Consider the following 15,723-nt stretch of genomic DNA (forward strand, 5'->3'; position numbering starts at 1 on the left):
CTCAGGAACAGCGGGGATCTTCTGCTTATTCCCCCAGACTTTGTTTACCAAGAAAACAATTTCCAGAGTAATTGCAACGCTAATGCCAAATCATCACATTAAAACAGAATAGAACCATACACAGATGACACATGATGTCAATTATTAATACAGAATTGTCCACTTTATCACTCCTTACCTTAGGTGTAGGAAGGTCAAGAAAAATCCCTGATATCTGTGCTGAATCCACCTCTATCCCTCTACAGACCCTTGTTCTTTTGTCTATGGCTGGGATCTTTATTAAAGGGAATTACCATTTAGGTCCCTTAAAATCTCCCTAGTGTGCTGCAGTGCAATACCTGCATAGATGTTAATTTACATTGCTTAATAAAATGAAAGGAAAACACAACAGATCTCATTGGGGAAAAATATCATGCTGGATATCTGTACTGATATTGAATGGGTAATTTGCTAGGAACGAAAGGATGCCACATGGTTTAATGGAAATGAAAGTTATCAACCTACAGAGGGTTGAATGTAAAGACACCTCGAAAAACAAAGTGAAAAAATGATGCAGCAGGCTAGTCCATTTTGCTGAAATTTCATTGTAGCAACCCAAAATAATAATCAGTAGTTTGTATAGCCCCCTCCTGCTTGTATGCATGCCTGAAAACGTCGGGGCATGCTCTTTTGAGACGATGGATGGAGTCCTGGGGTATTTCCTCCCAGATCTGGACCAGGGCTTCATTGACCTCCCAAACAGACTGAGGTTCAACCTGGTGGCGTTCAATGGATCGAAACATAATGTCTCAGAGGGGTTCTATTGGACTTAGGTCAGACGAGCTTAGGGGCCATTCAATGGTATCAATTCTTTCATCCTCCAGAAATTGGCTGCATACTCTCGCCACATGAGGCCGGGCATTGTCGCGCACCAGGAGGAACCTAGGACCCACTGCACCAGCGTCTGACAATGGGTCCAAAGATTTCATCCCAATACCTAATGGCGGTCAGGATGCCATTGTCTAGCCTGTAAAGGTCTGTGCGTCCCTCCATGGATATGCCTCCCGAGACCATCACTGACCCACCACCAAACTGGTCATATTGAACAATGTTACAGGAAGCTTAATGTTCTCCACGGCTTCTCCAGACCCTTCCATGTCTGTCTCGTGTGCTCATGGTGAACCTGCTCTCATTTGTGAAAAGCAGGGGGCACCAGTGGCGGACATGCCAAATGGCAATTGAGCTCCACGGTGCCAGGCCACCCTCATGAAGTCTGTTTCTGATTGTTTGGTCAGAGACATTCACACCAGTGGGTTTTGTAGGGTTTTGGCAGTGCTCAACCTGTTCCTCCTTGCACAAAGGAGCAGATATCAGTCCTGCTGATGGGTTAAGAACCTTCTTTGGCCCTGTAAAGCTCTCCTAGAGTAACTGCCTGTCTCCTGGAATCTCCTCCATGCTGGGACTGTGCTGGGAGACACAGCAAACCTTCTGGCAATGACACGTATTGATGTGCCATGCTGGAGGAGTTGGACTGCCTGTCTAACCTCTATAGGGTCCAGATTTCGCCCCATGCTACCAGTGGTGACTAGTGAAAAACAGTCAGAAAAGACGAGTAGGGAAAAAAATTCCCACCTGTAAAACTATTCTGTTTTGGAAGTTGTCCCATTGTTGCCCATCTAGTGCCCCTGTTAATTTCATTAACACCAAAGCAGCTGAAACTGGTTAACAATCCCCTCTGCTACTTAACTGACCAGATCAATGTCCCAATAATTTAACTGACTTGATGTTATACTCTGATTAAAAAGTGTTCCTTTAATTTTTTTGAGCAGTGTACATTATTTCATAAGTTATCATACATCACAATATGGCAGTCCATTAATTTTGAATGGGTTGTCAATGTACTACAATGTGCACAAACAAAGCAGACATGGTCCTTTTTTTCCCAGCTCATGCTCCATAATGCACCGATGGTTCCAATCTGTGCATTGTGGTATGCTGCAACTCACCACCAATCATGCATTACTGCAACTCAAAGATGTAATTCACATCTTTGCCCAAGGTTTGGAATGGATTGGTGAGCACTTAAGGGTTACTTATGAAAAATAGGTTGGTTTTAAAGGACTAAACTGTAAAACTCAAAACTGAAATTTAGAGAGAGATAGGTATAAAAAAGTATGGAAAAAACGATATGGCGGTGGTTACCCAGTTAAGGTCTACTCTATACAATCTGCCAGAGGGACTGAAGTCAAGTATAGTTCAAATTATTTGAAAGCAGGTTTATTGTTTTGCCATGACAAGGTATTAAAAAAATTACTATGATTTGGTAATGCTTAAAAGGTACTTAATTGATGCATCTGAATTATGAATTTGAATAAATCCACTACATTCTACATTATAATAGAAAAATTTAAATACATGAGAACATTTGTCACATACTTACCATAGATTTAATGTAGAACCTTGGTCATCGGAGAGGACCTCGTGAACGTTCTGAAAGTATAACCACAGACTAATAATAAACAAATGTTTAATAAGAACCTCAACAACAAATTAGACAGTCTTATTTAGAATTAGAATATTGTTTTAAAATCAAGAGATGTTAAAGTTATACTAAACCCACACTGTTTAAAGGATAAATTCACCTTTGGGAACATGTTACATGTTCCACTCATTTTTAGGGTAGAACCTATAACATGTTTTATGCAGGAGGTGACCAGCGCTATGGAGTTTATAATAAATACAAAAAAAGACCTAAGGTGTAAGCTGCCAACAACCAACCCTGAAAGGGTTAAAAGTGATAAAAATGTAAAAAAGGTTGAAAACGGCGCTAACTTCAAAGTGCTAATGTGCCAAATAAATAAATAGTGTATGAAATAAAGTGCTGGTGTGTCTAATATGATGAATATTATTTATTTAAAGTGCTCATATGCTGAGTGATAACGGGTTAAATATTGCAACACTTATCAATCATAAGTGCTAGTGCCAGAAAAAACTTGAAAAGAAACCAAACCCAGTTCTTTTATTCAAATTAATATTGTGTGTTACAGTGGTAAATCGTGGAAGTTTACATAAATAACATATAAACAAAAAGTGCTTATTTTATTGAAAAAAATGACTGTAAAATAATAACCTGTTATTATTACGTGCTGTGATCAAAAAGTGATGTGAAACTTCACATATATATACAGGTGAAAAAAAATAAATGAAGTAGTGAGTCCTCTCTAGTAGAGAAATGAGAAAACAGGTGTTGATAAAGAGGAAAGGAGAGCACGGGTTGCAAACACCAATGTAGCCACTAGGTGTCGCACCCGGCCAGTATACCACCTGTATATCAATAGGGACCAATATGGAATCCTGGGGTTCCCTCACCACGATCGCGGCCGCTCCAGTAGACGTATTACGAAACGCGTAGGGTGGAGTCTTACGTCACTACGTCACTTCCGGTATTTGGAGCTTGGGCCGTGGAACGCGGAAGCTTCCCGGCTTCTCTTCACTGATCGAGGACAGCCTAACCGTGAGTTACTACCTCGCCCTTAAAAAATTGGCACCATACATCGCACCAAGGGGTCCCCCTCTCTCTCTCTTTTTGTATTCTGAGGTACTCGGGACGAGGAGAGATCGTGGTGAGGGAACCCCAGGATTCCATATTGGTCCCTATTGATATACAGGTGGTATACTGGCCGGGTGCGACACCTAGTGGCTACATTGGTGTTTGCAACCCGTGCTCTCCTTTCCTCTTTATCAACACCTGTTTTCTCATTTCTCTACTAGAGAGGACTCACTACTTCGTTTATTTTTTTTCACCTGTATATATATGTGAAGTTTCACATCACTTTTTGATCACAGCACGTAATAACAGGTTATTATTTTACAGTCATTTTTTCAATAAAATAAGCACTTTTTGTTTATATGTTATTTATGTAAACTTCCACGATTTACCACTGTAACACACAATATTAATTTGAATAAAAGCACTGGGTTTGGTTTCTTTTCAAGTTTTTTCTGGCACTAGCACTTATGATTGATAAGTGTTGCAATATTTAACCCGTTATCACTCAGCATATGAGCACTTTAAATAAATAATATTCATCATATTAGACACACCAGCACTTTATTCCATACACTATTTATTTATTTATTTGGCACATTAGCACTTTGAAGGTAGCGCCGTTTTCAACCTTTTTTACATTTTTATCATTTCAGAACCTATAACATGTACCCAATGCTGCAGCTCCTGCCCGATGCCCCCCTCCCTGTGGCAGCAGTACTATGAGAAGTTCCCTGCACTAGTTGTCACTTTCTAAATTCGGCACCCCGCTCGGCCACTTCATTTATTCACAGAGCTGTGTATGCAGTGTAATTGGTTTGCGCAAAAGTTATAGCGTCTCCAAACTATGGGATAGATTTTTGGACTTTTTATTTTTGTTTTTATTAGTAATGGTGGTGATCAGCGATTTTTAACGGGAGTGCGACATTGCGACGGACAAATATGACACTAAGTGACACTTTTTGGGGACCAGTGACACCAATACAATGATCAGTGCTAAATAATATGCACTGTTACTGTATAAATGACACTGGCAGGGAAGGGGATAATACTGGGGCTGATCAAGGGTTTAAGTGTGAGCCTAATTGTGCTTACTACCTGTAGGGGGGGGGCTCTGTAACAGGCACACAGAGATCAGTGTTTCAGCTTAGCTGAGATACACAATCTCACTATACCTCTCTGACCGGAGAGCCGTCTGCTTTGTTTACAAAGGCAGGCGGCTCTTCTGTCAGTTTCCCAGAAGATTGCGAGGGGCTGGCAGCGATCGAGTCCGCTCCTCCTCCAGCTTCGGAGACCGCGTGCAAATAATCACGTACATTTACGTGATTATGCACAGCCGAGCCACCCTGCCACAGTAAATCTGTGTGGGGCGGTCGGCAAGTGGTAAATTCCAACAGCAGAAGGGAAGCTGCCTGTACTGCTGCCGAAATACACAGCTGCTTACTTTACAGTTCGGAAAATAATTATTCGATCCCCTGCAGACTTTGTAAGTTTGCCCACTTACAAAGAAATGAAGGGTGTATCATTTTTTATCATAGGTGTATTTTAAATAATAGAGACAGAATGTCAACCAAAAAAACTAAAAAAAAAACACATAAAACAAATGCTATAAATTAAGTAGCAGTTCAGTGAGTAAAATAAGCATTTGATCCCCCAAGCAAAACATGACTTAGTAGTTGGAGAAATCCTTGTTGGCAAGCACAGAGGTAAGAGGTTTCTTGTAGTTGGTTACCAGGTTAGCACACATCTCAGGAGGGATTGTGATCCACTCTTCTTTGCAGACCTTCTCTACATCCTCAAAGCAGAGTTTCAGCTGATGGGCCAGTAGAGTGAAGGGGGAGGGGATCTCCCCTGCGTGAGCCAATGTGAAGACAGAGTCGGAAGAAGTGCTACTGCTTACTGTTAACCCTTTCTATACTGGATGGTCACCTGACTTCCTTATCCATTGCATCCTGGTGTGGTTCATGCGCTGCCTTCCTCATGTACTTTTGTCACTTTACCATATGTTCAAAACAGCTTAGGTAAGATCCATACTTACCAATTTTTTTTGCTTATGCCTAGACATGTAATAGTAGACATTGCCTTGCTTTCATACTCGTTTCCTTAAAAAATACAATCTCACTTAGGATACATTCACACCAGGTGTTGTGGGACTGTGCTGGATGGCTATTCTGCAGGACAAGGACAAAATGCCTGGTCTCTGGTTTACTCAGTGCAGATCACTGCGTTGCGATGGTGTGCGGACAGTGTGCGCTGAAAAAGAGTACTGCTTGCACTTTTTTCAGTGCAATACAATCAACCGCCTCGCACCAAGCGACCAGAAAATGAACTTAGGTGGAACTTCCCCCAAAAAGGGGAATTTCCGCTTGTTCAACACCAATCCAACCCCCCCCCCCCCCCCCCGCACGCCGATTTAAAAATGGCTAGTGTGAACTAGCCCTCAAAGCAACTCTGCATTCTGTCAAGCTCTGACTTAGCTAACCAGGGGAAGCTTTGTATTCATTCATAGAATACAAAGCTGCACATGAATGGCTGAGCAGCATTCAGACTGACTATTCTTTAATGAAATGCCTCTGTGACGTTTCAGTAAAGTTTATTAAAAATGGCTAGTGTGAACAAGCCCTCAAAGCGACTCTGCATTCTGTCGAGCCCCATTCTTTAAATGAATAAAAAGCTTCCTCTGATTGGCTAAGGCAGATGGACATCACAAGCTCTACCTCAGCTAACCAGGGGAAGCTCTGTATTCACAGAATACAAAGCTGCCCATGAATGGCTGAGCAGCATTCAGACTGACTATTTTCCTCCAGGAATGGGACAGAAAGTCCCCATGCCACTGGCGGAACACAGTGCTATACAACCCCAATTCCAAAAAAGTTGGGATGCTGTGTAATATCTACATAAAAACAGAATGCAATGATTTGCAAATCTCAGTACCATATTTCATTCACAATAGAAAACATGGGATAATGTTTAAACTGGGAAAATGTACTATTTAAAGAAAAAAAATAAGGTAGATCAGTTTGTACAGGTTAATTGGCCACATTTCAGTAACATGATTGGGTATAAAAAGAGCATCTTAGAGAGTAAGAGTGTCTAAGAGGTAATTCTGTGAAAAGCTGCGTCTACAAATTGTCAATCAATTTCAGACAAATGTTCCTGAACAAAAAATTGCAAAGACTTTAAAGTGGTTGTAAAGGCAGAAGGTGTTTTACCCTACTGCATTCTCCTTGAGCTCCCCAACCGCACCCCCTAAATACATACCTAATACATGCCCATCATGATCCAGCGATGTACGCGAGAGCTGAGGCTCTCCGGTCTCTCTCAATCTTCACTGGCTCAGATACAGAAGTGGAAGCCATTGGCTCCTGCTGACATCTATCAGAGCCAGTGGCGAGGGAGCAGGGCTTCGGAGCAAGCACGCATGACTTGCTTGCGGCTTGCTATGGGGGCACTCAACAGGGGGGAGGAGCCAGGAGTGCAGCTGAGGGAAGAGGAGCATCGGGGCTGCTTTGTGCAAAAAAAAAAAAAAATTCACAGAACAGGTAAGTATAAAGTGTTTTTTAATATAAAAAAAAAACAATAAAACAATCTTGGAAACCTGTGCTCTTCAGGCCCTCAGATGGCATTGCATTAACAACAGGCATGATTCTGTGATGGACATCACTACATGGGCTCAGGAATATTTCCAGTACTGCTGCACCTTACAACTCCCAACTTCTAGGCTGTAGAGGTTGAGCAAGCTACAGCCGATTGCAGCTCTGTCAGCTGGATGGTGGGTGCATGCCCCAATCCTAAAATGCTGGGAGTATGTCCTCATTCAAGTTACTATGCAGGAGTAGCCAGCCCCAGAGAGCATTTCGGGGCTCCTCTGGAAGGATGGCCACATCCACTGCAGAATGAGGCATGGTAAGTCAGTCTTGGGAAAGGATCAGCTGCAGGAAGCCTACAGGTAAAACTGGCGACTATTTTTATTTTTTTATACACAGCCTCCGCTAAGTTTAGCTAACCTTATAACACATTTTTGTGTTTATTTAAACTTTTTTGCTAATTTAAATACTAACTGCACCCTTGAATTAAACCCGTTGGATCAGAAAAGACCACAATAGGCTTGCTTTCCATGAAATCCACCATGTAAGGGCAGAAAAAAAAAATTGGTGATAGAACATAAAGCCTTTGAGAGTCTTGCTCTGCAATAACACAGATGGTAATAGTTGACTTAAATTGCAGACATGTACATTTTCTAAATGGCCACTGTAATTTCACTTCGACAGAAAGAGGAAAATAATTATTTTCTTTTATAAATCCAGTTGTAAGAGAACAACAACTGAAGAGTATGGCTTTGATTCATCTGTAAGTTTTTGCAGCGATTTCTTATTGACAAAAAAAAAAAAAAGAAAAAGAAAAAAGTGAATAAGTGCACTTTAATGTGCTTAAAGAAAATTTTCCACCTAAATACAAAAATGTTTTTTTTTTTAAAGCTAATTAATTTGTTCTGGAAATAATGTTTTTTTTTTTTTTATCTTTATGTACTTTAGACAATCATCACTCTTGAATACTATGGGTGGGCAGGCTTTCCATGATGCCTGACGTTAGTGCTTTGCGCAATATGGAGGTACGGTGAGAGGGAAGCCGGCATCAAAGGCTTAATCTGAAAAGCTGTCTAGCTGTGCTGGCCCCTAACGTAGCCAACATAATAAAAGTCACACACAGTGGTAATTGTTTAAAAGCACTGGTCGCATTATAAGTATGTATTGCATTGACATTAGAAGTTAATTGATGGAAGCAGGTCAGTGTAGATGTAAAATCACCTACTTATACAACAATGTGTGGACAATGGTGCAATTAATGGCAGGCAAGTGTTGCACTGAGTAAGAGTTCAAGGAGTGCCTGGTCTTCGTAAGCAATCCCTACAAGGAGATCTAGCATTTGTCATTTAACATGAAGCATCACCAGTTCAGAAGGATTAGGCCTTGGCTCACACTACTGCAATGTGGCTTTGATGCGATTTACATTGGGATTATTTGATGCGACTTTGTATATTCTATGACACCAAGTCACACTGTGGTGGTTGTCAACGTTACCCATGGGTGACTGGGGGCTCAGGTACAGTATTTATTTATCTAATAGCCAGCGGCATAAATCACGTACATTAGCAGACTGTACAATGCAGGAAGTCATTTACTTAAAGTGGTTGTAAAGTCAGGAAGGTTTTTTTCTATCTTAATGCATTCTATGCGTTAGGATAAAAAGCCTTCTGTGTGCAGCACAGCCCCACTCAGCCCCCAATACTTACTTGAGCCCATCTCTATCCAGCGATGTTGCAGGGGTGTCTCAGCTGCCTGAGACTCTCCCTCCTCATTGGATGAGACAGTAACACGGCGCCATTGGCTCCCGCTGTCAATGAAATTCAGTAAGCCAATGAGAAGAGAGAGGGGGCGGGGCCGGGTTGTGGCTCCATGTCTGAATGGACAAATGGAGCTGTGGCTCGGGTGCCCCATAGCAAGCTGGGGAGAGAGGGGCCAAGAGAGCTGAAGAGGGACACGAGAAGAGGAGGATCTGGGCTGCTCTGTGCAGCACCACAGAGGGGGGGCTTTTACTAGGGGAAGGCATTGATCCATGTTCTTTCTTTACAGGAACACAGGAGCAACACCTTCCCTACTGACAGAATGGTGACCTGCCTTGTTTACATAAGCAGATCGCCGTTCTGCCTCTGTGCTGAACAATCGGCGGTTGGCGGCGGACATCGAGTCCGTGGCACTGGCGGTGATCTGCGATTTTTTGCAGGACTGCGACATTGCGGCAGACAAATCGGACCCCTGATTGACATTTTTGGGGGGGGACCAGAGTGACATTACTACAGTAATCAGTGCTAAACATATGCGCTGTTACTGTAATAATGACACCGGCAGGGAAGGGGTTAACACAGTAAGAGATGAAGGGGTTAAATGTGTACCTAGGGGCGTGTTTCTAACGGTATGGGGGCAGGGCTTGTGAAATGATCACAGAGACCTGTGATCCTATATAGAAGGATCACAGGCGCTCTGTGATCATTCCAGAGAGAAGAACGGTCAGCTTTGTTTACAACAGCTGACCGTCCTCCTCTCTCAGCGGGGAGCGATCTCGGGTGTCAGCCGTAAATCTGTGCCGCCTGCCCTGTTTATTGGGATCCCCGCTAACGAGTGGGGGCGGGAGCACGCGCTCGCCCCCTAGCTGCAGGCGCGCGACTGATGTATACCTACGTCGGTTCACGCAGGAGCGGCTGCCTGATGCAGTATGACTGCGGCGGGCGGTCGTTAAGCAGTTAAAATTGATGTCTAAGCAAAATAAAATGAATACATATGCACTACATAACACCCTCTGCTATGTTATGGTGGTAAAAGTAGTAAGGAAGGTGGAGGGAGGTGTTCTATAGTGCAGAAGGCTTGAAAAAGGCAGGGATAACAACACTTCTTGGGATTTCAGGGACTTAGCTTGCAATAGATGGTTTACATTAAACAGATTTCATTCATATATTTAAAAAGCTGTTAAAAATCTATTCCCTTTGATAAAATCTCCTTTTACATGGAAAGCCGCATTATGATTTGTCGTCACAATTTTCACCTGTGGGTGTTTTATTCTGACCTTTACCGTTCATCTCCTGCTGGAAGTATATGAAGGCGCCTCTTGAAAAAGACGCTCAGACAATTTCCTGCCATTGGCTCCCGCTGCTTCTGCTATTCATTTTGAAACTGTGACATGCCAGCTGCGGGGAACCAACAAAGTCTATTTTCTCATTATGAAAGCCAATACCCTCCTCAGCTCTGGAAAAATCATATACAATTATCCATATGACACCTTTAACCAACGCGTCCAGCTTTCACCAGGACGTAAAAAATAAAATCACCAACAATGTTGCCATTTTGTTTTAATTTGCTGAGAAGCTAAACTGCTGTTTCATTCATACTAGAGCAAACGAGATCAAGCAGAGAATTATTTTGAAGGTAAAAACAATATTTGAAAGGAAATTACTGTAGAGTAAAATTAAAATCAGAATAAAACCCTTAAAATTATCCTTACAGTATGTAAAGCCTAAACGTTTTTTTAGTTTTGAATAAAATAGGGATTGGTTGGGATGCTGTGTAAATTTTACATAAAAACAGAATGCAATGATTTTTAAATTTCATAAACCCATATTTTATTCACAATAGAAAATAGAAAAAATATCAAATGTTTAAACTGAAAAAAATGTAACATTTTAACCACTTAAGCCCCTGAAGATTTTACCCCCTTCCTGACCATGGCCTATTTTGCGATTCGGCACTGCGTGACTTTAACGGACATTTAGGCGGTCGTGCGACGCTGTACGTAAATGAAATTGACGTCCTTTTTTTCCCACAAACAGAGCTTTCTTTTGGTGGTATTTGATCACCTGTGCGATTTTTTGATCATGCGCTATAAACAAAAAAATAGCGACAATTTTGCAAAAATAACAATATTTTTCACATTTTTTTTACATGAAATTCCCCCCCAAAAAAAATGTAAAAATCAAAATTTTTTTAACATTTTAGGCCAATTTGTTTTCTGCTACATATGTTTGGTGAAAAAAAAAAAAAAATCGCAAAAAGCGTATTTTGATTGGTTTGCGCAAAAGTTATTGCGTTTACTAACTAAGGGAAAGATTTTTGTCATTTTTATTGTTTTTTTTTTTTTAAGAGCATGGTGGCAATCTGCGATTTTTTTTGCGGGACTGCGACATTGCGGCGGACAGATCGGACCCTTGACTGACATTTTTGACACTTTTGGGGGTACCAGTGACATTACTACAGTAATCAGTGCTATACATATGCACTGTTACTGTAAAAATTACACTGGCAGGGAAGGGGTTAAGTTTATTGGAGAGGGGTTAAGTGTGTCCCTAGGGGCCTGTTTCTAACTGTGATTGGATGTGGCTAGTGGTGTAACAGCACAGATCAACGGTCCTACATAGCAGGACCAAGTGATCAGTGCTATTACACAGGGAAGAATGACAGGCGGCTTTGTTTACATTAGCCGCCTGCCTTTCTCCCTCTCCACCCGACGGTCGCGGGCTTCTTAGGGTACGAGCAGGGGCGGGAGCGCGCCTCCGGGGGTGAGCGCGCGCTCGCCCCCTATTGGCTCCCAGGCTAGTGACATACCGGTACGTCACTTTGCCTGGGAGGGGCTGACCGCCGCCGTATATAGTCGGGCGGCGGTCGGCAAGTGGTTAAGAAAAAAATTAAGGTAATACTAAAATTGATGGCAGCAAAAGGTCTCAAAAAAGTTGGGGCAGGGCCACAATTACCATGGTGTAGCATCCCCTCTTCTTTTAACAACACTCTGTAAAAATCTGGGAACTGAGGAGACCAGCTGCTGGAGTTTTGAGAGAGGAATGTTGTCTCATTCTTGTCTGCTATAAAATTCTAACTACTCCACAGTTCTGGGTCTTCTTTGTCATATTTTCCATTTCAAGATGCGCCAAATATTTTCAGTTTGTAAAAGGTCTGGACTGCAGGCAGGCAAGTTAAGGAACAGGAGTCCTCTACTACAAAGCCATGCTGTTGTCATAGATGCAGTATGTGGTTTAGCATTGTCCTGCTGAAATATGAAAGGCCTTCCCTGAAAAAGATGTCTCCTGGATGGGAGCGTATGTTACTCTAAAACCTGGATAGATCTTTCAGCATTGATGGCGCTTTTCTAGATGTGCAAGCTGTCCAATTTATACGCACTAATATACTCCCATACCATCAGAGATGGTGGCTTTTGAACGGAACGCTGATAAGGCGGAAAGGTCCCTTTCGTCTTTAGTCTGTAGGATGCGGCACCCATGGTTGCCAAAAAGAATGTCAAATTTTGATTAGTCTGACCACAGAAGTGTTTTTCACTTTGCAACAGACCATTTTAAATGAGCTTTGGCCCAGTGAAGATGGCGACTTTTCCGGATCATATTCAGATATGGCTTCTTCTTTGCATGACAGAGCTCTACCTTGCCTTTTTGGATGGTACAGTGAACTGTGTTCACAGACAGTGATTTTTGGAAGTATTCCTGAGCCCATGCAGTGATGTTCACGTCCGAATCATGCCTGTTTTTTATGCAGTGCCATCCAAGGGCCCGAAGACCACAGGCATCCAATATTGCGTTTCAACCTTGTCCCATGGCGCACAGGGATTTCTCCAGGTTCTCTGAATTTTTTGATATTCTATACTATAGAAGATTACATATTTTAGCTCTCTGCAATTTTACGCTGAGGTACAGTCTTCTAAAATTGTTTGACAATTTTTAGATGCAGCTTTTCACAGATTGGTGAACCTCTGCCCATTTTTTTCTTCTGATATACTCTATCTCTCTCAGATGCTTTTTTTTATACCAAATCATGTTACTGAACTGTTGCTAATTAATTTAACTACAGTATCTCACAAAATTGAGTACACCCCTAAAATTTTTGTAAATATTATATTATATATTTTCATGTGACAACACTGAAGAAATTACACTTTGCTACAATGTAAAGTAGTGAGTGTACAGCTTGTATAACAATGAGACCAAGATAACCTTATTTGGTTCAGATGGTGTCAATCGTGTGGGGCAGCAACCAGGTGAGGAGTACAAAGAAAAGTGTGTCTTGCCTACAGTCAAACATGGAGGTGGGAGTGTCATGGTCTGGGGCTCCATGAGTGCTGCCAGCACTGGGGAGCCACAGTTAATTGAGGGAATCATGAATGCCAAAATGTACGTTGAAATACTGAAGCAGAGTATGATCCCCTCCCTTTGGAGACTGCGCCGCAGGGCAGTATTCCAACATGATAACGACCCCAAACACACCTCCAAGACGACCACTACCTTTCTAAAGAAGCTGAAGGTAAAGGTGATGGACTGGCCAAGCATGTCTCCAGACCTAAACCCTATTGAGCATCTGTGGGGCATCCTCAAACAGAAGGTGGAGGAGCTTAAGGTCTCTAACATCCACTATCTCTGTGATGTCGTCATGGAGGAGTGGAAGAGGACTCCAGTGGCAACCCTTGAAGCTCTGGTGAACTCCATGCCCAAGAGGGTTACATACAGTCCCAAATTTTTTGAAATTGGGGTTGTACTACCACCCACAGGAATACTGGAAACTGGCAAACAAATGGGCTAGCCCAGAATTTAACCCCACCTACTACCAGCATGCCTCCAATATTTGCTAGTGTCCTAGATGTATGACTTTTCTTGTGTTTCGTAGCAAAGATTCTTGAGCTGCCTCCCTGTTTCCTGTTATGTTTGGCCTGGTGATGATTGTTGATAGTGTTGCCCACCCCTCAGTTGGAATGCTTCTGAATGTCCCAAAAGTTTTAGGACTTTCTGTGTCACTTTTCAGGGATCGCTTAAATGCAGAGTAGGAGATGCTGGATGGGCTGAGGTAAGGATTTCCAGAAAATGGGAGAGACTCTGCCGAAGTTGTGAACATAAGTATGGGAGATGGTGATGAGGGATTTAGAGTGCAGTAGGCCTAGAAAGCAACAAAGATATTTTGAGATGAGGTTGGTGATGTAGGTCGGGACAGAGCTGTGGATGGCTGTGTATGTTGTTGTTAGTATTTTGAATGTTATTTGTTGGGCAACTGGAAACCAGTGAAGGGATTAGCCTGTGTAGAGATAAGCCAATGGCAAGGTAGTTACAGTAATCAAGGTCAGAGAGTTAATTAGTAGCTCGGTGGTGTGGTTGGTTTAGTGGGTATGAAGATCCATATTTTGGAAAGGTTACTTAGGTGCAGGTGGCAAGATTTGGACAGTGATCTGATGTGGTGCTAAAGGAGACATCAGAGTCTGGAACTACATCTAGCATCCTGGTGTGGGGGAGGGTCAGGTTAAGTGATATACAAGGCAATTTTTTTTTTCCTTGTTAAAGTGAAAAACATGTTATACTTACCTGTTCTGAGAAACAATATTGTCTGAGTGGTCCCTTACCTCCGTTTTGGAGGACTGAGGGGGCATTCGTGTGGGCGCTCTTCCATGCCAGGCTGTGTGTACCCATGGACACACACAGCGCGGTGCGGCCACACCTCACAGGAATAGCATGGGTCACTTTGATGGTCAAGTTCCAGCTCTATTGCTGTCCAATACTTTGAAGTTTGTCACTGATCTGGGGCAAGCATATAGCAAGTGAATCAGAGTTAAAATTGCTAATCTGCATATAAATTGTGGGTTATTGACAGTTAGATGGGAAATCAAGGAAAAGCATGATTTGCTTTAAAAACAAGTCAACAATGGCAGTTCCTACATTTACCAATATACAAGAATTTAACAGCTACTAACTGAAAAGCAATATTCAACTTTTACATTGAACAGGCTTTCCTTTTTTTTTATCTAAATGACAATAACTCACCTCGTACCTTACTTCACATCTGGTGGACCTGCCCCAAGGCAATCCACTTCTGGACCCAGGTGTACACTATGATTAGAGCTGTACTAAGCATCTCCTTAGCCCGCAATACGTGGGAGGCCTTACTACACAAACCCTTCATAACCCTATCCAGGAACAAGAGGAGAGGGGTGGGCTTTGGCTAGGCTAGGGCGAGGCGATAGAAGTTTCTGAATATACCTAGGGTTAAACAATGACTCATGGGGACCATGGTGCCTGAGCAGCTCACTTCTATCTTGAACTACGCACATGCTACGTTTCTAAAGGTTTGGGAACAATGGCTCACACATAATGGTGGCCTGAACCTGGACTGATCCCAATTCTCGTCATAATGAGTTGTTTGCAGCTTTAGACGAGGATGTTTGGGTGTACAGTACCTTGCAGAGCTTTTCTTTTCCTTCCCCTTACCTTTCCCTGCTCCGTCTCTTTCTTCCTTCTAGGGGGATTGGCACTTAGGCCGGATTGGCACTTAGGCCGTAGTTAGGGACTGCAGAAATCAGGGTGCCTTGCCAGGGCCTGCAGCTTACGAATGTATTTGCAAATGTGTGCAAAAAAAACCCTGTTTTTAACGCATACTGTGAGACAGTTCAATTCGGTAGTCGCTGGCTGGTTGGTAAGTTATGACTGGAAATCTCTTCGTTTTTTTTTTATCGTATTCCCCCCAGCCTTCGAGTTGCATTCACCGACCTGAAAGGTGTAGACCTTGTGCTGAAGGGTTGTTCCTCTGGCAAACATATCCCCATATATTGACCATACTCGCTTTGTCTGATATCGTTGTGATGGTGCTCTTCCCTTCGGATATGCT

The 15,723-nt window shown here is 42.5% G+C and overlaps 1 protein-coding gene across 1 annotated transcript in view; it reads right to left on the reverse strand.

Moving 5' to 3' along the window:
* The window catches only part of STXBP4 (syntaxin binding protein 4), a gene marked incomplete at its 5' end in the record, with an annotated part of 193,418 nt that overhangs the window by 68,272 nt on the left and 109,423 nt on the right, over positions 1-15,723 (reverse strand). Inside the window, one exon of the mRNA XM_082272758.1 lies at positions 2,420-2,469. Within this exon, the coding sequence (XP_082128884.1) occupies positions 2,420-2,469 (50 nt within the window). The remainder of the gene's footprint in view (positions 1-2,419; positions 2,470-15,723) is intronic.

Source organism: Pelophylax lessonae (genome assembly GCF_965119305.1).
Source record: "Pelophylax lessonae genome assembly, chromosome: 11".
In the NCBI taxonomy this organism is placed as follows: Eukaryota; Metazoa; Chordata; class Amphibia; order Anura; family Ranidae; genus Pelophylax; species Pelophylax lessonae.